At 41.5% G+C, this 23,261-nt stretch overlaps 1 protein-coding gene across 2 annotated transcripts in view; it reads left to right on the forward strand.

Annotated features, from left to right (window-relative positions):
* Positions 1 to 1,227: 1,227 nt before the first annotated feature.
* Positions 1,228 to 23,261, forward strand: part of mtus2a (microtubule associated tumor suppressor candidate 2a) — a 43,865-nt gene continuing 21,831 nt past the window's right edge. For both annotated transcript variants that reach the window (XM_087847307.1, XM_087847308.1), the window contains exons 1-4: positions 1,228 to 1,367; positions 15,109 to 17,363; positions 18,279 to 18,537; positions 21,560 to 21,805. In XM_087847307.1, the coding sequence (XP_087703433.1) occupies positions 15,351 to 17,363; positions 18,279 to 18,537; positions 21,560 to 21,805 (2,518 nt within the window). In that variant the 5' untranslated portion in view covers positions 1,228 to 1,367; positions 15,109 to 15,350. The remainder of the gene's footprint in view (positions 1,368 to 15,108; positions 17,364 to 18,278; positions 18,538 to 21,559; positions 21,806 to 23,261) is intronic.

Consider the following 23,261-nt stretch of genomic DNA (forward strand, 5'->3'; position numbering starts at 1 on the left):
TTGTAGCTAGATGTAACAACTTCCACTCTCCTGGGAAGACTTTCTGCAAGAATGCATTTATGGAAAGTTTTGGCCATTAATCCAAAAGAACATTTGTGAGGTCAGACACTGATGTTGGACATTTGGAGTTTTTCTGCTAGTTTAGTGTTTAATGAGACTGAGGACAAGGCTCTGTGTTCGCCAGTCAGGTTCTTTCACAATAAACACATCCAACTATATGAATCTCGCTTTGTGCAAAGCAGAAGCGGGATCTAAATACTGTGTTCCCTAAACTCTGAACTGTTCCCACAAAGACGGAAGCAGAGACTTGTCTAAAATGTCTTGATAACCTGAAGCATTAAGATATTCCTTCACTGGATCTAATGAGCCCAGGGCCAGCCGCAGGGAAGCTATAATTATGGGTGTGGATACAATTGATTTCTTTAACTGTAGATGGCAGATCTTTAACTTTTCACACATATCATAGTTTCACTGCTTTTGTAGTTCTTTAATTAGTTTTATAGCCAAAGCACTTCCCGTAATTTTATAAAAGGAATTTAACTCAAAGGAATCTACATGTTGTGCCAAATCTCAGTATTTAGGAAAAAACTATGTATGGACCTACAACAGTATGAAAAAGATGAACATAAAATACTGAAATACAGGAAATGAGCAGTAAATTAAATATGCAATTCTAAAACAGTTTGGACGCTGTGTAAACTATAAATAAAAAACAGAATCTTTTATTCACAACTGAGATATTTTAGGTCATTTTGAATTCGATAGCAGCAGCAATGTTAGGCCCACTTGCCTGATTTAAAATCTTGGAAAATTTGTCATTTTCCAAAAACCTATGCACCTAATTGTATATACATCTTCACACACACACACACACACACACGCACGCACGCACACACACGCACACACACACACACACACACACAAATCCTACACATATCCTGCTATTTTGGTACCAGTGTCAGTATGTAGACTCCTTATGTCTGTAATGCTTAAATGATTTTTGAGTTTATAGCACAGTAGGACTTGTAATTCAGCTTTTCAAAATCCAGTCGCGGTCATATTGGAATCCCACCACGTGGGAAGAGCTGCTTCCCACATGTTCCAGCAGAGGGCGCACATGTGTTAAAAAAGCCCGGGCGTCTGAGCAGAAGGATGCTCAGCCAGGTGTCGGCTGCAGCATCAGCACCGCTCCTCCTCCAGTTCCCTCCTCCTCCTGCTGTCCGCAGTACCTCTCTTTCTCTATCTCTCTCTCTCTGTGCGTCGTTTCTGGCAGCCAGGGAGAGTGGGGAGGGAGTGGAGAGACGCGCTGGCAACTCCTGCGTTTTCACCGACATTCTTCAATGAATCAGCAACAGAGAAAGCTGCAGGTAAGTCGCACGACTGTAAACACCCCGTGCTTATTTTGCTCGGAGGGCCAGCATTGATTTCCCGAAAAAGTGTCGCACTTATTTTGCTCGTAGGATTTCGGGTCTTGCTGCCGGACTCGGTTCGTCCAGCACCATCAATACAGTTTGTTGTTGACTAGGCCCGCATCACGGCAATGTGCGAAGGAATTTAGCTCGACTCTACATATAAATAGCTGTAACCTCGAAGTTGAGCCACAGTGTTGGAGAGAAAGTGAGGTCAGAAGGAAGAGACGGTGCGATGGAGATGGATGGAGCAGGTCAAGTCTCTGTGGGTGTTGCTAATGATCCATTATAGATTTTAGGATTTAAACCAGATCCACTGCACTGAGAGATGACATGGACTTGAGTTTGAAGGATTTTGTTTTCATTTCTCGCCAAATGTTATTTATTGATGAGCTATTTTTTGTGCAGTGTTTATAGACTTCAAAAGCAAAGACTCTCACAGCTTTCTAATACATAACATATAATTCTTGTTAACTGATAGCTGAAAAGCTGCAATATTTTTAATTTCTTGTCGCGTTTGCCCACTCAGGCTTAAGCTTTTTACCAGTGAAAGTGGACAAATGTACATTTATAATACAAAAGTTTGAAGTCTGATAGTATGATTTCATTTCTAAGTCCACGAGTGACACTGCTGCACACTCATGCAAACACTAATTCTTCAGTATCTTGACTGCTTTCAAGGAATCCACGGCACAGAGGCTGTATTGATACTTCAGTTCCATTTGCAACACTTCCCATTTTCTTAGTCTCATTGTTGGAGACTTGAGACCTGACAAAAGAAAACAACAGATGGAACAATTAAAAGTGACTGAGGGATTTCACGCTGTTGTTTCAATTGACCGGTGTCGGATGATTGGATTGTCCTTGAGGCAGTTGGATGGCGGTGTCTTTGTTGGGGTGAATCCCCCTTTTTCAGCTGCTTGGCTGAAGTTCTTGTACTTTTTTCAAATACGTTCTAGTTTGCAAGCGTTAAAGTTCAGAATTTGCCTGTACTACTGAAGTATGTAAACAATGTGCCTCTAATCTGACAGTTTCCATGTAAAAATAAGTGATGTTTTCAGCATTTATTGAAATTGTCTGCTGCCACTGTTGATCTCAGTATCAGAGACTTCCCACATTTATGGATCGTCAAGTCTGTTTTGCTAAATTTTACCAATCCCTTCCGATCATGTTAACGTGGAGGTTGACACTGCATCAAAGCAGGAAAGCAGATCTTACGGCCTTGGCTGTACACTGACTGCTCTAGTTGCTGCTCTCGATGCTGATGCATGTGTGATTGATTCATTACATCTGACCTCTGCTAGGTCTGAAGAGCGATCAATTTATCAGATCTCTGCCAGAAATACCACTGCCGGTTGTGTGTGTCTGACTTTGTGTGTTTTGTCTAAGCGTGAGGTTCCTATACCGTGTGTGTGTGTGTGTATGTATTTGTTTCTGTAGGTACAGAAAAGCCTATGAATGTAGCACACCGGTATGACCTTCAAGGTTATTTAATAGGACAGAACGGAGGAGAAGGAGGAGGAAGGAAGGGAGAGAGGGAGAAATTGAGATGGAAAGTGAACTGAAGCTGAGAAGGACATTAAAGTTGGTCAGTGTGCCTTTGAATAACATGTCACAAGTGCAAGGCTTTAATTATTTTGAAACATTTTTGTCTTTTTTTTTTTTAACATTTTTGCTTGGATGATTGTGGTCTAGTAATAAATATAACAGTGGTTTCCCGATAGTGGTGAAATAGGTTTAATGTAAGAAAATGATAGAAAAGGTTGCAGTTATTTTAATGACACAATTGTAAGAATCCTCCACACTTTGGACGCAAGACGCTCTGCACTTGCAAGTGCACGTACACACGCATGTGCCTTATGTGTGAACCGAGCATCAGCACGCGCATTCTCGAATTCCTGCTGCTTTTGTCTGGAAGGTGGCATTGAGCTTATTGTAGCTCCTCCCCTGCAGTCGCAGGCAAGACATTACAGGGTGAAAAGAGAGGCACGCCTCCCCTCATGACACACACACACACACACATACAGTTTTCCGTGTCCCACCAGGAGCAGACATGAAAGACCTTTATTCACTTGTGTCAGTCAGTTTAAGCGCTCACCTGATTTTGCTTTTTTATTTTAAATGTATCTTATTTGTATATTTGTCTCATATTATTTTATTAAGCTACAGACGTTATTAAGAAACTTTATAGAATTGTGTCAATGAACTTAAAAGCATGTGTGTGATAGAAAGAACCGCTCTAGTTATCCTTGGTTAGGTCTACCTCATTAATGTTTTATGAAACTTCTCAACAGTGTACATCTATGTTCTTTTTTTAGACTTACTCCCCTCAAATAAAATCCCAGAACAGCAGCACAAGGGAATTCTTCTCCTGTGTTGTACTTTCTAGCTTTCCATTATTGAATGTATGAAAACACTTAAAAAAAGCTTCCCCCCCCCCCCCCCCCCCCACCACACACACACACACACACACACACTTTTTGCATATCATTGCCCCTCCCAAAAAACCCTCATCTCACCCTATTCTTTGCTCACCTCTCACTGATCCTTGGGCAGCTCTCCCTCCCCCACACCCCAGGGGTTTACCACTTGCTCATTGCACATACGCTTGCACATTACAATACTAACCAGAATCCGTCACATCCCCGCTCCTTTGCACCCCCCTCGGCACTCCGCAGCATCATTTTCTGTTTCTATATTCTCTCGAAATAAACACAAGTGACTCAGCTCGCCTAAGTTGCTCTCAGCTTCTCTTTGTCTGGGCCGTCTCGCCTCTCCTGCTTTATGTCTGACTGTGTATGTCTGCGAGTCTTGGTGAGCTTGTGGCATCCTCACAGTCCCACGGAGAATTGCACTATCATTGCACCGCTTTGCATTTGAAATGAACTCCTCTTTGTCCCGCCTCATACAGTTTCGCACGGCCAGCTATGGAAGAGTTAACATTTTTTTTTCTGCGACAGGAGTGAGGCTAGTGGGTGGAGGGGCTTTACTAATAACAATGCGGTGGTGCTGCTACCAGCAGCCAGCATGGACAAACACCCTCTTTTCTGCTCCCCTTACCTCAATAAACCCTTGTCTGGACCTTTGCAAACACGTGTTTTAATGGCACGTAGTTGCTGCTTTTAACCTGATGGTTCAGGTTGAATATCCAGAAAGGACTCAGCTTTGTTGTCGTTTTTATTTATTTATTTTTTCCTCATATTTCCTGCCTTTTTCTTTCATTTCATCTTAGGTGGGCTTTTGTTGCATTGGTCTTGCTTTTTATGTGCCCCATTCTTACATTTAAAAAAAAGTAAAATTGTAGTTTAACCATGTAGATCACGTTGCACCATAAAGTTTATTATTATTGTCTGCCCTCACTTTATCCCAGTCCGGCATTACCGACTGCATAGCCTGGTGAAATAGACAGCGAAGCGGGACCGTGTCCGATTTAGTAGAGATTCCACCCGTGTTTTTGCATAAAAAGCAAGGCTAAAAAAAATAAATAAATAAGGAGATGGTAAATCCCATAAATAGATGTGTGCATGCATGCAGACCTTTTGTTTTGTTTTTGTTTTTTTAAGCCTCATTTCCCCCCCAGTTAGGAGCTGTTTCTTTGTCTGCCCCTGCTGCAGCGATAGTCACTGCCTGAGTGTGAGCTGTTGTGTGTGAAGGTGATTCTCGTGTTTGATGATCTTTCATTTCGCATGCACTCGGTGATCACCTTGGTGCTTTATGGGGGTTTTCGGATCAGAAGTCCTTTTGTTTTTGTTCTGCCTCCCGTGTTGGCAACAATGGGACAAACCTAGCGTGCGAACACGTTTTGATGGATGGACGTGCACGTGAACCCGTGCCAGCGTTTGAACGTTTTTCATTTGGTTTCACCTAATAAATCTAATTTCTGGCATATTGTGATCTGCTGCTGATTTCATAGCAGGCGCCAAACGCCGCCTGCCTGCCCGAAATAAGGGAATAAATCAGCTTTTATTGGAGATCATCTGATATTCTCATTCTCCCTTATTCACTCATATATGACCACCCACTATGACTCAAGATCCTGTAGAAATCCTGTTACCGATTCCCCTGCGATATAGACTTATTCCCCTCCCCCGGGGTACAAAAAGGTGTCCAACTGTAGGAGTAGAGTGGGGGGATGAGCTGAGAGGAAATCATTTGGGCAGATGTAGCCTGCTGATGTGCCATCTATAAGGATGAAAATGAGATTGATTACCTCACCCTGCCCTTATTAACTCTGTATTATTGGGATGAAAGAGAAGAGGGGAGCAAAAGAGACAGAGTTGTTGAGAAAGGCATAACACCAAAGAACTGAAGGGACATCGCTGAGCTCAGTGTTATGAGCTAAATTCTGTCAGCGAGGCAACGCTGGTTGATGAGGAGCATGTCTGTAAGCACAGCTACAAAGAAAATCGGTGCAAAACAACAATCAAGCAGCTGGAGAAGACTATTTCTGGTTATTTTTGCAGTCCTGTTTGCCTCGCTGTTTCTGTGTGATGGTAATCCCTTTGCTGTGTGCATACTGGGTTATTGCTCGGTTCACACATATAAACAGTCGAGCATACTTCAGTGAATCATCACTTGTGAAATTCTGTCTGCAGGCTATCTATTGTGTCTTGTGAAAATGGAGCGTTTAGCTTATTTCACTCCTATTTCTGTCTGTGTGGTTCGCAGACAGCAATGAGGTGGCGGCAGTGGGGTTGAAAGGGAAGGAATGGATGACTAATTCTTAGCTAATTTGTGAATAGGTTTTTTCGCTAAGCTTTATCCTGCTGGATGATTACGTTAAGGAATGCAATATAAAGACAGTATCCTCCGCCCCCACCAAATTAGCACAAATATGATAGTTTTTATGTCTTACAGCTCCACGGCTCTAGAACACGGCTTTTCACAAGTTCACACTCTCCAACATGTTCATTGTACAAGGACACACAAGGGTGATGTCATTGGTGATTAATTGCATGTATGCAAAGACACAGCATGGACTGAATTAGAGAGAGAGACAAAAAAAGATTTTAAGGATAACTGCTCCACTGCATTTTAATGCAAATCCTTGCACAATCCAATTTTCAAATGCGGGAACAATCAGGAGTCATAAATTATGTCGTCGCTTTGTCCATTTGAGTTTGGTCCCCTTTTGCTAATATTGCAATGTGATGGAATTTACATCTCAGCAGAGGTATGTGCGGATGAAAGAGCGATAGGGCATGGGGCAATGAATATATGTGTGTGTTCCTGGGTTTCCCCTTGGGACCACAGAGCTGTAAAACCTGTCTGCTCTCCAGTGGGGGAGGAGAGAAATAAAGCAAAGTGCCAAAGACAAATGGCTTCTGTAATAGCCACATGTGCTGCTGGACCAGCAACAAAGACACTGAGGGGGAAGGCTCGTAGGCTCGTGTTGATGTGTCTACACAGGTGACTGCCTTTGTACTGTCACATGCGTTCATGCGATACAGAAAATGTAAACCAACTCAGCAACAGAAGAACAAAAAGATATGCCCATCAAATTTCTTTACTTGCTTTCAAAGAAGAATATATAAGATGCCGGGGCATATTCCTTTGAAATTTCATGGTTTTTTTTATCTGGAAAAAATTCTTTGCGGCACTCAACTTTGATCCCCTGAATGAATCCAAGACTGGCAGCCCCTACCCTTCTTGAAATCTGTAAAACCCTCTCACATATTTTGGCTCATATTTTGACCTGAGAGGAAGTAGAGAACTGAAGAGAGGAGGCTGAATTGTCACCACTCTTACTATTGCAAGACATTAATGTCTTTAGAGACACAGTGTTCTTAACACAGCATTCTCTCTATAAGTCAAGTATTCATTAGAAATGCCTTACAGCAACATATTGAACAATTCAATTTGTAATTGTAAGTGAGAGGTTACAGCACAGTTAGATGGTTACTTTAATTTGAGCACTACTGATGGAGTGGAGATTTAAAAAAAAAAGAAGCTGGTAGGTAGGCAAAACTAAAATAAAGAGTGGCTAATGTGGCCAGGAAATAGCTATTAATGTGTCCATTGTTTCATGTAGTACATGATCTACTGCATACTTAGTTGTGGAGTATGTGAATTTCAACAGGTTAATTTAGCTAGCTGTTGCACGTCTGAACTTCTACATCTTTCTGTGAATCTGAGCACACATAAAATAACATTTTTCTACAGTCAAGATTAAAATTGACATACACGCAACATTAAACACCATTACACCAACATGACATGTGCTTTACATGGCTGAAAAAAAATCTTATTTAGCTATCGCTGACATCATCATTGATGCTATTATTGGCTGACATTGTTTGGAACCCTGTCTTTCCATTGCGTAGCCAAGAGTTAACTTTGTGACGTTTATGAGTACATCATCAGTGTGCTCACTTCATGTAACAATACTTGATTGAGTGAACAGCAGAGATGCACCGATCGACCTGTCAGGGAGCGGAACTGGACAAATTCCAGCGTTCTCGTCCCAGACTGGTGACTGCCCGGTCAGCCTCACTCATGTGTAATTACAAGCTGGTCTGTTTCATGCCTGCACAACACAAGCGCAGGTTTCACAGGCAAACGGCCATGCACCCGCTCACAGCCACACCCTAACACGTCATTAACGTGGAAGTTCTTCACTGTGAGTGAAGTCACAGAGTAAAATACTTAATCCTCAGCCTGGCTAAAAATGGCCATTTTAGTGATGTGGCTAAAGGTAAAGCTATGCAGATGTCAGAGCCAACCACAAGACAGCAGCCTCGGTATGAGCAAAAGATCAAAGCGGTTACAAGAAAAACTATGGAGACTAGTGAAAAAGAGAAAAAGGTTGATGTTCTTTTTGTATTGAGTGTATGTAAACATGCTAGAAAAAATGGCATAATAAAAGAAATAACATTTATTTAAATACAGAAATCTGTTTCATCGACTTTTCTTTGGTAAGGTAATACGTCAGCTAAAGACTATTGTACAGGAACCCCGTAACGCATTGGAGTCAAAGGAAAATTGTACGTTTTAATTTCTTTCATTATGAAAATCAGATTTTGCATTAAAGAAAAGTTGAATTCATACTGTCAGTTTTAATGCTTAGGAAGAAAATTGACAAAAAAAATAGGCATCAGTGGGTCACACTTTTGCAGTTGGTGCATTTCTAGTGAACACACTTGTGTGAATGCAGACTATTTGAATCGCAGCTTAGACAAACTGATTGGAGTGTAGATGCAGGTGTAAACGATCAAGGTTGAGCAGACACCAGTGTAGAAGAGAAGAATAGAAGCAAAGCAAGCAAAACAACAACTAGACACACAGGCTCCTACAGCCTGGCTTTACTTTTGTCAGTAGATTTACTTATGTGTACCCACAGTCGAGAGATTAAGAAAGAAAACGAAAAAAACAACAACTCCCAGTTTCAGCAACATGACCAATACCAATTAGTATTAAATCTTGTAACAGATTTTTGTTAACTGATTTGCTCTCTTGGGCTTTTATCAGTAAGTCGCTTCAGAAAAGGGGCTCTGTAGTGCATCCTATAGAGGGCCAAATGAGCACTAATTAGAACACTTGTGTGCTCCAGCAACAACTCTCTTTTCTGTATCTATTTGCATGTCTCATTTCTCTCACCTCAGGTCTGTGTCTCAGTCTCTCACCCACACAGACTCATTCCTGCTTGGAGACAAAAACGGAAGGTTAAGGAAAGCCTCCGTCTTTTCTTAACTCAACACCACTTTCGAGTTTCCTTGAGACCCCTGTCATGTATTGTTACCAACCTCTCGTCTTTCACCTTCTAAAAAGAGCTTTCCGTCTTAAACGCAGCACTTCGTGGGTTAGGAGCCCAGTGGAAAAAAAAATCACAAATACAAGTGTCATTCTCCAAATTTAAGCACTGCCAAGATATCCCCATATCACAGCCCACGCTCCCATCACTTAAGCGATGCACTTTTCCACCTTTTTGCAGGGATATGATTGCTCCTTCGCTCATTTATGTTTAGTACTGTGTGTATTTTGTATGCGCTGTGTGTGCTTGTGGCTGAGTGCGCCTCTAACAACAGTTGCGTGTAGGTGTGAGTTTACATGTGAAATTGATGCACAGTAGAATGCATAGGAATGTAAAAGCATAAAGGTGACCTTCAGATCTTTATTGTATGACTGACTTTTTTCACTTGTGGTAAATTCCAGAATGAGGAAATGTATTATCTGCATCCGATAACAGCTTTGTTGGGTTATGCCTACATCTATTATTTCCCAGATGAGCTCAGTCTGAATACTTAGCTCAACATGTGCATGTACAGTTAGGTGAAACAAAGCCTGCCTTTCTTCTTAACACCTAAATCTGAATGATGTGGCACAGGTTACAATATTATCCTCAAGCAGCTTACCCTATTTATTCAATTTGGATAAAAGGAAAGTAAATGTTAAAAAAATACTATATATATATATATGTTGTCAATCCAGGTATCATAAGTTTGTGATTCAATTTGGGTCACTCAAATCATTACAAATGAAATTTATATTATGTGTAGAGCTTATCAATGGCAATATAACGTGTACATTACATGTAAGTTGTCGCCTTTACATACGTTACCTGTACAATATTTTTGTAAATAATTTTTTCTAAATAACTTTTACTGCAGTGTCGCTGGATTACAAATGTAAAAATAGGTGTTCATCAAACGCTGACGTTAATAGCGCTTGTAATTAATTACCTTGTCTTCTACAATGAGTATGTAGCTTCAAATAGGCAGAATGAATATATGTTTGTATTCATTTGTTTGGTCTTTCTGAACAGCAATTTTTGCCATTTCACTATATATGAAGATAAAGGGAATAACATTATAAATGAACATGCATGTATGTGTTTTTATATATACGTGTGGCGAGCAAGTGCAGACAGGCTTGGCTTGTATAATGTAAATAAGGGTTTGACTGTGCCAGGAGTGCTTGTGGCAACGGTGCGTTTATAACTCGTAACTACTCTTATATAATGCATAGTACCCTGTCCACTTAGGTTTTCTTATTTGCAGTTTTTCCTTTGCTCCGAGCTGGGTGATCAAAGAGATTTTTCACATTTGTTAGATTTTGTAATTGCATAATTCATATTCCTGCCAACCGACACGCCTTCAACCAACACTCCCTCGCATGTGATCTTCTTTACTTAGAGGATCTGAGCGTGTGTTACATCAAAATAGCCTAATAACGAGGAAAGGCAGCTGAGGTTTTTTTTTCTTTTCATGTTTCAGATTTTTCTCTTTTTTTTACTATCATCCACCAGTTTCTATTATTCTATTTGATTCTATTATTTTTCAAGTTATGATTAGAGTTTTGCTGGATTGTTTTCTGTTTTGGATTTTCTCAGTTAGGTGAAATGCAGCTTATTCTGGTTCAGCCACTGTGACCGAGCTCAGCATCCAGCCTCCCGAGAGTGCTGTCATCAGCACAAGCTGCAGCACTACATCAGTGCCAAAATTGATCTGCCACACATGTCTTCTCAGGGAATTCTCTCACCCTGTAGCACAGCTCTCTGCCACTTTCCTTCCCTCCTATCGGTCTCTGTCCCCGCCTCTGTGTGAGCAATTAGCTAATTATTTGATTGTTTGCGCCAATCAAGGGTAAATATGAGCAGGGTACACACAGGAAGAGGGGAGCAGACATTGTGTGGATTATCCTCCATGTTCTGTTTGTCAGGCACAATGAATTTCCATGTGCTCCCATTGTGTGTGTGTGTGTGTGTGTGGGGGGGGGGGGGGGGGGGGGGGGGGTTTACTTTACCACAATCTCAATAAAAGAGTTGGGTTTTTAGATTTTATAACTGAAATTCTTTTAAAAAATGACCTCATTTTAGTTCGCTGAAGCCAACTTTTATTGCTTTTATTTATTTATGCTTTAAATTAAATAGAATATTAGGTTAACTTTGATGGTATCTCCAAATTACTTCTAAGAAAACCTGTAGGAAATTGAACTTACATGTGAATCTTTCCCCTGTCCTTTACATTTAGAGAATTTAGCTCTCTAGGTTTTGTGGAATATCAAACGTGCCACAGGCAGCGAGAGCTGTCACGGGGCATGTGGAAAAGCCACTCGCTAATGAGAACAGACACCCCTGCTGCACATATAATTAGAAGGTGGGAGAGCTATTCATACTTTTCTACTCAAACATTCAGTGTGATGATTTAAGACATGTATTTTACTTCATTCTTTGACTGCACAGACAGATGAATTGATCCAGACAGTTTTGACAGCAGTTGATTGAAATCTGACGCTTGTTTTGTATGAATTTTTTCTATGATGCAGGAAACAGGCCTACAAAACAAGTGAGCAAAAGATGCTCTCCCTGAAGGGCAAAGGAGCTGAAACCATTAATATTCAATGATTTTAATGCTTCTGGTTCAAGGCAGAAAGAGAATTCCTCGGAGAGCTTTCGTATAATTATGGAGAAATTTAAGGAGACACCCGGAAGTGTTTATTCCGAGAGCGTTTGAGTGTGCGTGTTTTATACTGCATGTTTAACTCATCTCATAATATGATATGTAGTAATATATTTCAGCTCTACGGCCTCATTTGTTATTAAAGGCTAACGCACGTATTTAAAACACAGTTTTAGAGACTGCAGATTTTAAATGCAGCAGGACGTGCCGTTGTTGTGTACAGTCCAATCATGCCAGTAACTACATCCACCGGCTACAGAAAACATGCTGAGAGGAGAGTGGAAACCCTCCTGTAGTGATCAGACATACCGCATGGACTTATCCCTTCTGAACTGCTGTTTCTGGTCCTCGCCATTAACGACCCCTGCACCTAATTTTCATCTTTTTCATGTTAGGATGATGCCTGCCTTTGAACATATTGGAGACACTGCTTGCTTGTGTTGTACGTTCTATAAAAACTTAATGATCGGAAAAGCTTTTATTACAAGTCTTTTCACCCAGTTCTCATCTTGCTTTCTATTTCACATTGTCTCTTGAGGAAAAAAAAGCTCATTACAAAACACTTCTCACCCTTTCCGCCTTCCTCTTACTTGCCTTCATCAACCATCCCCAGGGTGATTCCTTCACTTACATGCAAACACGCTGTACTTCTCTCTTCACATATCTCTCATGACTAAAGTGAACATCTACAGTAACTGTCCCTGAACTCGTGCTGATCACAGTAAGAACACTGCTATTACCTCAGTGATGCGCTTTATGGATGCTGTTTTGCATAAAATAACTGGTTTTCAAAATAGTGAAACAAAGATTTTGGTGCTCAATTCAGTGAAACGCGCAATGTTTAGCCTCAAAATACACATAAAATACATCATGTAAAAGACCCATTATACAGGATTATTTAAATTTTATGTAAATTATCGATTCAAAATGTATCTGTCGCTTCAGTGTCGCAGGTGGATATTGATTTTAACTAATTATACATAGCTGGGTAGTGTTATCTGTTAGCTCATTGTTGAGCTGAAATATAATTATTTCAGCATATTAGAAAATAGAGTACAAAATGCAACACTTGCATCCAAAAGATACTGATGTAGCAGCCCTAGACAAATGAAAGTAACACTGTACTTATTATTATTATTATTATTATTTTTTTTTTTTTTTTTTGCCTGTCCCGTTTGGCTCTTTTGCCATCAGAATTATTGTCTAAAGGCGAAGAAAGATGCCCAACGGATTTACTTTACCAAATTGACCATCCCAGCTTTGCCATAATGGTCCATTTGATTCACCTTTTATTGTTTATTTTATTTTCACTTGCTGAATACGGGACAGACTTGACTAGGGGAAAGAAAGGGGAGAAAGAAAGAGGGAAAGAAAAACAGCTGAGAAGAGGGACGGGGGAGAAGGGCAAAAAACAAAAACCAACAGAATAAGCAGAAAAAAAAAAAAAAATATCGATCACCTGGATCACCTGTAGAGAAAGAAAAAAGAAAACAAGCAGAAGAAAACGAGAGTAATAGAATAAAGAACATCACAATGATATATGGGAATATGACAGTAAATACTAAATATTAAACATTATTGTGCAGCACGTAAGATTGACAGCGCACAGTGTGCTTTGAGGTGGGAGCCAAAAAGGGTGTAGTTTGTGTGTGTGATCACCCGTGTGTACACCTGTGAGCATGGACGCGCTTGTTTTTTAAAAGGTTCCTTCATGTAATGATCTGCTAAGTAACACTGTACTTAGGTGAAGTACTTACTTAGTTTCACCACCTTTGGACATGTCTCTGCTCTCTTTCTCTTGTAGGGCAGCCTTCCCCAACCTTTTTTGGGCCACGGACCGGTTTATGTCCGGCCTTTAACGTGTCGCAAATACAAGACTTGTACCAAAAAAAGAAGATTTATTCATAACACACGGGAAAAGTCCCATGGAAACCAAGTTAACGATAAAAACGATTAAAAAATAACGATAAAAACCATGAAAACCATCAATTTCACCTCCGAGCCTCAACTCTCGCGGCCCGGTACCAAACAACTCACAGATTGGTATTAGTGCCCCGGGTGTTGGGGACCACTGTTGTAGGGGACCTGTTCACTTCATGTATGTAGCCAAATTGGTGTAGCCATTAATGGTTGGAATTGGAGCTCATTATTCAAAATAAATAATAATTTACACTTGCTGAACAATATAGGATTTTCAAAACCAATATTGATATTTTGTGATTTAAAAATCAGATATATGGACCATTACTTTTTCTTTCAGTACACAAAACATAAATAGATGTGACAATCGCATTGCATTATGTACATTACATGTACTCATTTATGCTCTGCCTGACTTAGATCACTTGGCTGTTTGTAGGTTCCAAATTGCTGCAACAGGTGAGTTGCAGGGTGCCCTGTGGAGAACAAACTGTGCAACGTCAGCACAATAACATCGCATCTTCTTTACTTTTTACATTTTCATTTATTGCCTAAACTGGAGCTGCCAGTATGTCGAGCTTTACTTACAAAGAACCCAATTTTGCCAATATCAATCGCACCAGTTTCCAAATGATTCGCTTATAAGGAGGAGACATGGCACTCACAGAAATTCAAGGGAGAATTTGCTGGTAGAAGTTTAGCTACTGGGACAAAATGTCCATTGAAACCATTGAACTTAAAGATAATTTGGATAATGTTTTAAAATAAGTATCTGGAGGCATTTCAAGATGGCTGCCAAGTGGCCAGACTTGTGTCTAGAATGACTTTGGTGATGCCTGAAATTAAAATGAACATTATTACTTAGAGAACTAATATCTAGTTCTCATAAAAATGATAAGTTAAAACCTCCAAGTTCTTTTTGAACACACAATAAAACTTGCAAACTGCTGTAATTGTGTGCATGTTACATGGCACCAACTCCATAGGCCCCATTTATGCTAAACTGTCTTGCAACCACCCACTATAAAACAAGAAATCTCTAAGTGGGAGTCAAGAGTTCTCCTCTACTTGTAAAGTCTCTGATGCCTCTGAAATAGAAACAAGGTAGTATTAAAACTGTAATTTTCTTGTTATACTTCCAGTGCTTCTTCTCTCATAGGCAACCAGTTTTTTTTCAAATGGCCATCCACTGATATGAGTCACACATTAAGAGCAGAAAATGGTTCGCTGTACACAGCTGATTTCATAATTGCTGCTACCCAGAGCAGGCTGAATATTAAAAAAAAATTAAGTGACTCTGTGGGGGAACTGCAGAATGGCTGCTTATTAAGCGTACTTGATGCTTTTTTTCTGACAGTTCCCTTTGTTGTCTTTTATTTCAGATTGAAAGACCTTCATCGTGGTGAAAAACCATCAGAGACAGCTTTTTAACTCGCCATAAATGCAAAATAAGAGACGTAAAGTGAGAAAGGTTTCATGAGATGACATTTTGTCCCTGGCTTATTCAAAAGAGCCAACATCAGACCCTGAAGAGAAAAGGCAGTGAGGGAAGTAACTTTTGTAGCTCCATAAATGGCCTCAGTATCCTGCAGGTGTCGTTGAGTGTGACAAAAATCTATTCAACATGAGCAATCCAACTAGTATCCAAGGCCTGAGGGTCAGTGTTGACAGAGGAGAAAAGATTGGAAATAAAACCCAGATCCAGTTCTCTCAGTCTGGAGATGACAACGCCAATCAGTTATCCTCAATCAGTGATCAAGAAAGAAGAGGTTTGTATGAGGACACGGGATACGGCACAAGCTCTATGCCTCCCTTGGTCTCTCAGAGCGACTCCCCAGAAAAGTTAGAGTTTTGGGGATCAGAGCAGCAATGCGTGGAGTCTGACTATGAGCTTTTGGCACGTCAGGAGATACATACTTACCTGGGAAGCAGGAAGCAGGAGGAGAATGAGGAGGAGGACGATTGTGGAAGCATGAAAGATGGAAAAGATGAAGGTGCCATGTCAATATCATCGAGTTCAACAGCCAGCTCTGCTTCTACCGGCGTGAGGAGAAATGACAATGACAGCAACAGAGTGGAGAGTAAAATTCAGAGAGGCAAAGAGGTTCAGAAAAGGATCGCCTGTCATAGCACTGAGGAGCTAGACGCATGCGTGACAGCAGAGAAACAGGACACCAGGTCAGGCAGAGAAAGATGGAAGGGAGGTCTGAAGGAGTCTAAGTCTGAGACGAATGTGTTTGTCTCCAGCCTGTCAGCTGTTTCCCTCAGTGGAAGCCTGTCTAGTGCTCTGGATGGTGATGGAGAAACTTCTCTCGCCTCTCTGTCGAAGACCAACCCTTATCACAATGCCCAAAACACTACCTCAGCCCAGAACAGAAGAAGGGCAGCCCCTGTAGATGCCAATCAGAACTCCCCATCGATGCATCCTCAGGAGACCCTTAACCCAGCATTCTCATACCAGGATCAGAGAAAAGATGAGAGAAGTCATAGAAATGGCTTGTCCTCTGATGGAGGGCTGGGCCAAAGGAGAAAGGCTGGATTTGAGGAGAGGGTGCTGCCACCACGGCGCCAACAGCTTGTGAGACCTCTCTGTCAGACGGAGATGGGAAGAGCGAGGAGTGCAGACTCCAACACTCAGCAAACTGAGACAGGGCAACTGTCTCCTCTTAACCTCTCTGCAGATCCACACAGTAATGGGTCAAACAGAAAGTTTACAAAAACATCTTTACGTGAACCATCGGATTTCTCCCACCTGTACAACACATCTGGAATCTCCCAGCTGAGGCAACCCAGCCAGACATCCCAAAGGGAGACTGCACCAGCGGAAAAACAGCCAGCTACAAGTGCACGCCACAGTTCCAATCCCTCAAACCCTTCCACCTTAGAGAAGAGACCCCAGACTCAGCTTACATACAGAAGGAATTGCTCTAGTCCCAACAGAACTGGGGTTGAATCCAGGTCATCAACCCCTCCACACTCACCTCTCAGGACACCCCAGGGCTCACCATGCAGGCAACCCTCCATGTACCTCGTTTCTAGGAATGTCTCTGGAGTGGTTAGACACATCCCTGCTGTATCAACATCAGCTCAGGGCTATGGCAACAGTTGCTTGAGAGCACCAGTCAAAACTAATATAAGCACAAGTGGAATCCCCAAAGCGCCTCTTAACAACCAGCAAAGCTCCCCCAGCTCTAACAACAACAACTCCCCCAAAGACAGCTCGCCATCACCTAAACTGAAACCTAAAGGAGTTCGCCCCAAAATCATTACCTACGTCCGAAAGAATCCTCAGTTTAAGCCTCAGGCTTCTGATGGACCGTATCAGGTATCCTCTCTACCATCCAGGCTGTCCGCATGCACCCACAGCCAAACACCCACATCTTTTAAAGACACACCTAAAGAGCCCCCAAGGCCTGATCCGGAAACCCGAGGAGCCCCAGTTCTTTGTGCCTCCAATCTGCTTTATGATAAGTACCGACAGGAGATGCAGACAAACATTTTTCCATCAGGAATACTGAATAGGAGTATAAGGGCTCCTGGACACACAAACACTGTTCCACCCGTACACGCCCATAGCCACACAGCACCTCCAAAACTGGGCAGCAAGGCAGACAACTTCTATGGGACACCATCAGAGGTGAGTCCTGTTTACTGTAGAGATGTGATTTTAAGTCTTTCTTTTATTATGAGTCTTACGCACAGTTTGTTGACTAAGCATGTTAATGCTTCCATCATGCTGATAGGCCTAGTAAACCATTTATAATTGATAACAGGTCTTTTGCATTTTATGATCACTCTCAGAGGACCTTCATTATTGCTTCTAAACCTATTTCTTATTGATACTGATTCAATAAATTCATTTTGCATTCATACTTATATACGCAGTCAAACACGAACATGGGGAAATAAATATTTAATGCTTGTTGAAGTGCAAAGTCCGCGGGGGATGAGTTAGTTTTCAGTGCTTCACATGACAATGTATGTGTGTTAGCATTTTGCCTAGAACACAGAAACACTGTTGAGAGTGTCAACAATTCAAATTTATTCCGCAGCTTCCAGTTTCCCTGCAGGACTCTGTTACATTTTCATTTAGAGTTAATAACATCTGATTTGCTGGGTTCCATTTTTCATCAGATTTGATTGCTTCTACTCACAATATAAGAAAAAGAAGCATGCAGCAGAGTTCCAAACTGAGGATAGAAATACCTTTTTTTTTAAATAATCAGCATCATGCTGCTATTAGATTACAGGGTGCATTGCACTTTTGCACAAAATTAAAGCTGCCACAATATCCAGAGATTGTTGTTAACAAACATGGGTGAAAGTCTGAAGGGGGTTTTAAAGCAAACACACACAAATGCAAGTTAAAAAAAACAAAAGATAACGCTGTTATTATCTTAATCATGAATTTAAGTGTGGCCCATACTTGAAATGCTGCAATGAAAAATGGAAAGCTCTTATGTGATTTAACTGCACAGAAATGGCTCCAGAAAACACAGCATGTCAGTTATTTTGATGGCATTTGACTCTATTTGGTGATTTTGATTTCTAGGTTGGAAGATCCATCAGCTTGAAAGGCTGCTCCGCTGAGGACGCTCTGCAGAGCAGGACGGCTGCTCAGGCAGGAGGGAGTGGCAGTCTTCTGCGGTCTGGCAGAGGTCTGCGTCTGGGACTGGGAGCTGTCACCAGAACGGTTACGATCTCGGCCAAGGGCAGAGGACCTAGTCAAGGTCAGAGGTCAACACAAGTCTTCAGCCAGCCGGTCCAACCTGTCACCCCAGCAACTAATCAGAAAGACCCGGATAATACAGGTAAATTAAACATTTGACCAGATCTGAATTTTCCACACAGAAAGCAGCAAGGATAGCAACTGTAAATGACCTCTTTTGAGTCATCTGAGCTCATGTCAGATTCTATTTTCAGCAACCTAAAATTTATACTGCATTACCTTTCTTCTCCTCTGCCGCACCAAGCAGTTTTGGGACCCTTTCCTCCCCCTATCAACTTGGCCCGAGATGAAGGCAGCTCATTAAAATGCATTCTCTGAGATTAATTTTGATCTGATTGGGAATCTTTTAGAGACACTCTGAGGGGACTTGTTCCACACCAGTACGCTGCCATCACCAAAATCAAATAAATAAATAACTACTTCCTCTTTACGCACAAAAATTTTCCAATTCTGAGGGTTCAGATAGCATCTCTGGCTGCCGAACTCAGATTTAAGTCACAGCTCAACCGTTAATGCAATATTGGAGTCTAAAATTTTCTCATCATCCTGCACACTGCTGGCAGGCTGTGTCATTTATCACTCCCATGCATGTTTGATTTGCTGTGTAGCTGAGGGTGCCAACGCAGACACAAACTGATAACATCCAGAGAGATTTTGTACATGTACATGTGTACTTTAATATATACATATATACACAAAATACATACATACATACCCAAAACTGAACATGCACAATTGATCAGCATAGTTTCATGATGTGCTGGGCTTCCTTATCATAATCCTTATTAATACATATGCATAGCAACTACATGCCGCTTGGCCCTCTGGGAACTAAAGCCTTTGAAGTACAAAGCAATTAACACTTAAGTGATGTCACTATCTTCTTCTGGAATCCTCCATGCCCTTTGCATGGTTGGATAAACGGCACCTGAAATGCTGAAATTATTTGAGCTTTTCATTTTTTCTCATCAGTCTCCTGGGAAAACCCTAACTAGAACCCCCCACCCCTTTATTTCATTCATCTCTGTGAATAACAACATGCAAGGGAAGAGGAAATCTCTCTGTATCACACAGATTATAGTAGTTATGCTATAAAGTTATTGTGTAGCTGTCAAGCTGCTCAAACTACTTACTTAATTACTATATAGATACGTCTAAATACTGTATTGTTTTTATAATAAGGACCTTCTTCTCATATGTGTTGTAGCAACCACAGCTTCTTCGTGCTGACACTCTCATCTACTCTAAAAGCAGTGATCCTGATGCTTTGTGCATGTTCTGCTGCAGAGATTGTAATAAACTTAGGTGTTACATTTACATGGAATTTAAGACTCAGTGGAGGTAATTGGTGCAGGTTTTTGTGTCTCACCTTCACCTGACTCTAAAAGGCTGGCGATTGTTGCACCTTTCCCAGCTGCCTATCCCATTGAATTTTTCTGGCCTAAATTACTTAATGTCCTTGCTTTCATTCAAAGGCGGTGGACGGAAATATGGTTTTACTCACGTCTCTAGCATTGGCAAAACTCTTAGGGTTTTCTAAGGGAAAACAATTATAGCCTAAAGGACCTTTATAAATAAGCTTTTTGATGGTGACTTTATCACAGAGAACTTTAAGATGTGTGGAATAAAGACACCGGTTACTGCTTTCTATATTCACAAGCAGTCTGCAGCTGTGGTATTTAGGCTATAGTTGATGATTGCGAAGCTCACTTCTCTCCCTTGTCTCTCAGAGTGAATGAGTACAGAGGAGTGGGGGTTGGGAGGATAGAATAGAAATGAGACCATTTATCTTGAATGATCCTGACCTTCTCACTCTAGAGGAGCAAGCTCCAATCTAATGAACAGACCGCATGGCACACAGACGGGCGCTAAGGATCGAGGGAGGACATGACAAGTGCGAGCAGCAGCATTGATGATGCTGGAAGGGAGCTAGACTGGAAGCTTTTTTAATTTTTCTCTCGGGTTTTCCCCTCTCTGTTCCAACAGAGTTTTATTTCTCCTTCACAAAGTTTTTCTTTCTTTCTCTTGTCCTCACGATGTGGTTGCCCACATAGCATGCACTGGCACATGCAGCTGTGCCAAATGGAGAGGAAATGAGGGCTGTCTACCTTATCTCTGTAGCCAGCAGGGGATAAAGCTCCTCTTCCACCCAGGATCTAGACCTTGTTCTGCAGGCTAGTGCAGCCAAGATGGAGCTTTTATCCATGGCCTGGGGATTTGCCCACTGCCCATTGTGTGTATATTTGTGTGTAGCCTTTGTTGTTCATGCCTTCACATTTCATCTGTATTGCCATTGGAAACCATAGATTACAGCAAAGAGAGGATTTCTCACAATCGTTCCCTGACAATAGCTTCCTCTATGAGGCTGTGATTACCTTTTTAACCTCAGTTTCTCTCTTTGATTCCAAACATTTTCCTTTTGTCCCTCAATAACAATAGTTTCTCTTTTTTTAAATTTACCTTCCATGCCTTTCCAGTTTGGAAACGACTGCTTTTAGTCTTCCAGATAACTTTGAAGGGTTACTGATAATAAGGCAGTAAGATTATGGGTTAGATAGATATATTAACAATGACCTGATCTGTGAGTGTCACATTGAATACCATGATAGCGCTGGCGTTTGAGAACTCGCTGGCCAGTAGCCCAGTCTGCAATCACCAGCAGAGCCAAACACAGCTGTTCACAGGTTGTTGTGTGTATACTTATTATATTTACTTGGCGCAGCAGTCATAGTCATAGAATGACGAACTTCCTGGTGCCCACTGAGAGCTTAGTCAACACAGGATAATGAATGGTTCACAGGGGGATAAACATCACAACTGTTGAGCTTCTTGTATATATTTTGCCTAATGAGTTTAGTCAATAAGTACTAACACACACACATATACATGCACACACAGAGACATCTGTACACAAAATTACTTTCCTGTATATCAGGATTCATTTGTGCAAATTAGACAAAAGGAGCATAAATGCAGTAGAGCCAGATATGATGAAATGCAGTGAAGTAGTGCTTTTTTTCTCAGTTCTTTGCATATGTCTTGATTAGTTTTTTAGAATTCTCAGTAATACACATGAGATAACATGATTTATGCTTGATTCTCAGATGACCAGGCTGCCACCTCGCCTGCTACTATGACAGCAGCAGCCCAGCCCCAGGCTGCAGCGGCCTCCAGGTCTCTGCTTCCCAAAGCAAGTCAGTCGGGTCTTCGCCCCCCAGGTTTCAGCTCCAGCCGCCTGCCCGCGGGCCGCCTGGCGGCATTTGGCTTCGTCCGGAGCTCCAGCGTGTCCTCTGTCTCCTCGGCCCATTCTGCTGACAGCACACAGAGTGACCCCTGCAGAACAGCTCACCGTGAGTCAGCTCAAATCTGTTGACACCACCATTACCACGCGTGAGATAGAGGCCCTTCCATGCACGCTTCTGCTTTTCTATGATGCCACGTTCACGTCACGCGAATGCCTGCCTGTTAACTTTAATGCCGACTTTATCACCACATTATGATACATTAAGAGTGATAAGCACTTAAGCGCTTTTGTTGCCTTCCACTGTGTTTTCCCTCATGAATATAGTTTGCATAAACAGCCCCCACCCACATGCATTATGTTAGGGTTTGCTTTCTCTTTGTGTTCCACCCCTCCTGCAATTTATCCTTCACTCTGAATTTTCACACACAATATCAATGTAATTATCGTCTGCAGAGACACAGATTCAAAGAGCACATCTTCCATAACACACGAGGACACCAAAGAAAAATCAGATTATAGTCACTAGCAGTGCAGTGTGTAGCTGTGATAAGTCAGTTCAGTGCAGTCAATTTGCATTAGTGTTTATTCATCAATAGGTTTGTGCACAGGCCACGTTGGTCTTTCCATTCTTACGCTTAGTGTTTGTCAAAACGACACAGCACACATCATCGTTACCCAGACTTACCAGTAATTTTACAGGTTCTTACTGTAACTGGGTCTGTGCTGCAGATTCTGTCAGCATTAGCAGAGATAACAGCAATGCTTGTGTGAATAGCTTTCATTTTCACAGTAGCAGGGGCCTGGAAGAATTTACAGTTGTGATCCCAGTGCTGCTTGGCAGACTGGTTAGATAGTTGGCTGAATTTTGTGATGGCTGCATGTGTATTTAATGTGACCTACATAGGAAATGCTTGCTCTTCCTCTCCCAGTTACAGTTGACGTAAGCGCCTCGCTCTCACGCACATCAGGCCCCCTGTTATGTCATCGCTCCTTTCCCTCATTTCCCCCCTTGTGCTCATACTTTTTTTTTATCCTTGTCTTTTCTTTGCCATTGGTTAAAAAGTGAACACAAACTGTGCAGTACTGAGGGAACGGCTCTCTGCAGTGCAACAGGGAAAAGAGGAATCCCTCTGGGTTTCCAAAGCAGAATGTGTTTATCTTTTTTTTTTTAAACAAAGCTGCATAAATAGGGAGGTTTTATTTTTGAAAAGCCCATGTGCTTCAGGAGAAAAAAATGTTTTTATTGTTTTAAACTTTGTACGTATTGATGAAGGAAATAGCACCATTACTGACTAAGAGTGGGGGCACGTGTATGTGTGTCAAGCTGAAATCAGTGATTTTAAGAATCCTTTATTCATGAATATTTATTGTCTTTTTGGAGCTATTTCTAAGCAACTATACATCTCAGCATCCTCAATTTAAACAACTGCAAGTACAACTTATGTGGATATGTCACCACTTGGCAAAGGTCTGGGAGAAGACCCAAACTGTCACCCGTAGATGGGAGAAAACTGGTTAGGATGTTCAGTAACTGTTATGGAACGGCTGTGTGCAGACAGGAA

The sequence above is a fragment of the Neolamprologus brichardi genome, chromosome 10 (assembly GCF_056152115.1).
Source record: "Neolamprologus brichardi isolate AB-2024 chromosome 10, ASM5615211v1, whole genome shotgun sequence".
NCBI lineage: Eukaryota > Metazoa > Chordata > Actinopteri > Cichliformes > Cichlidae > Neolamprologus > Neolamprologus brichardi.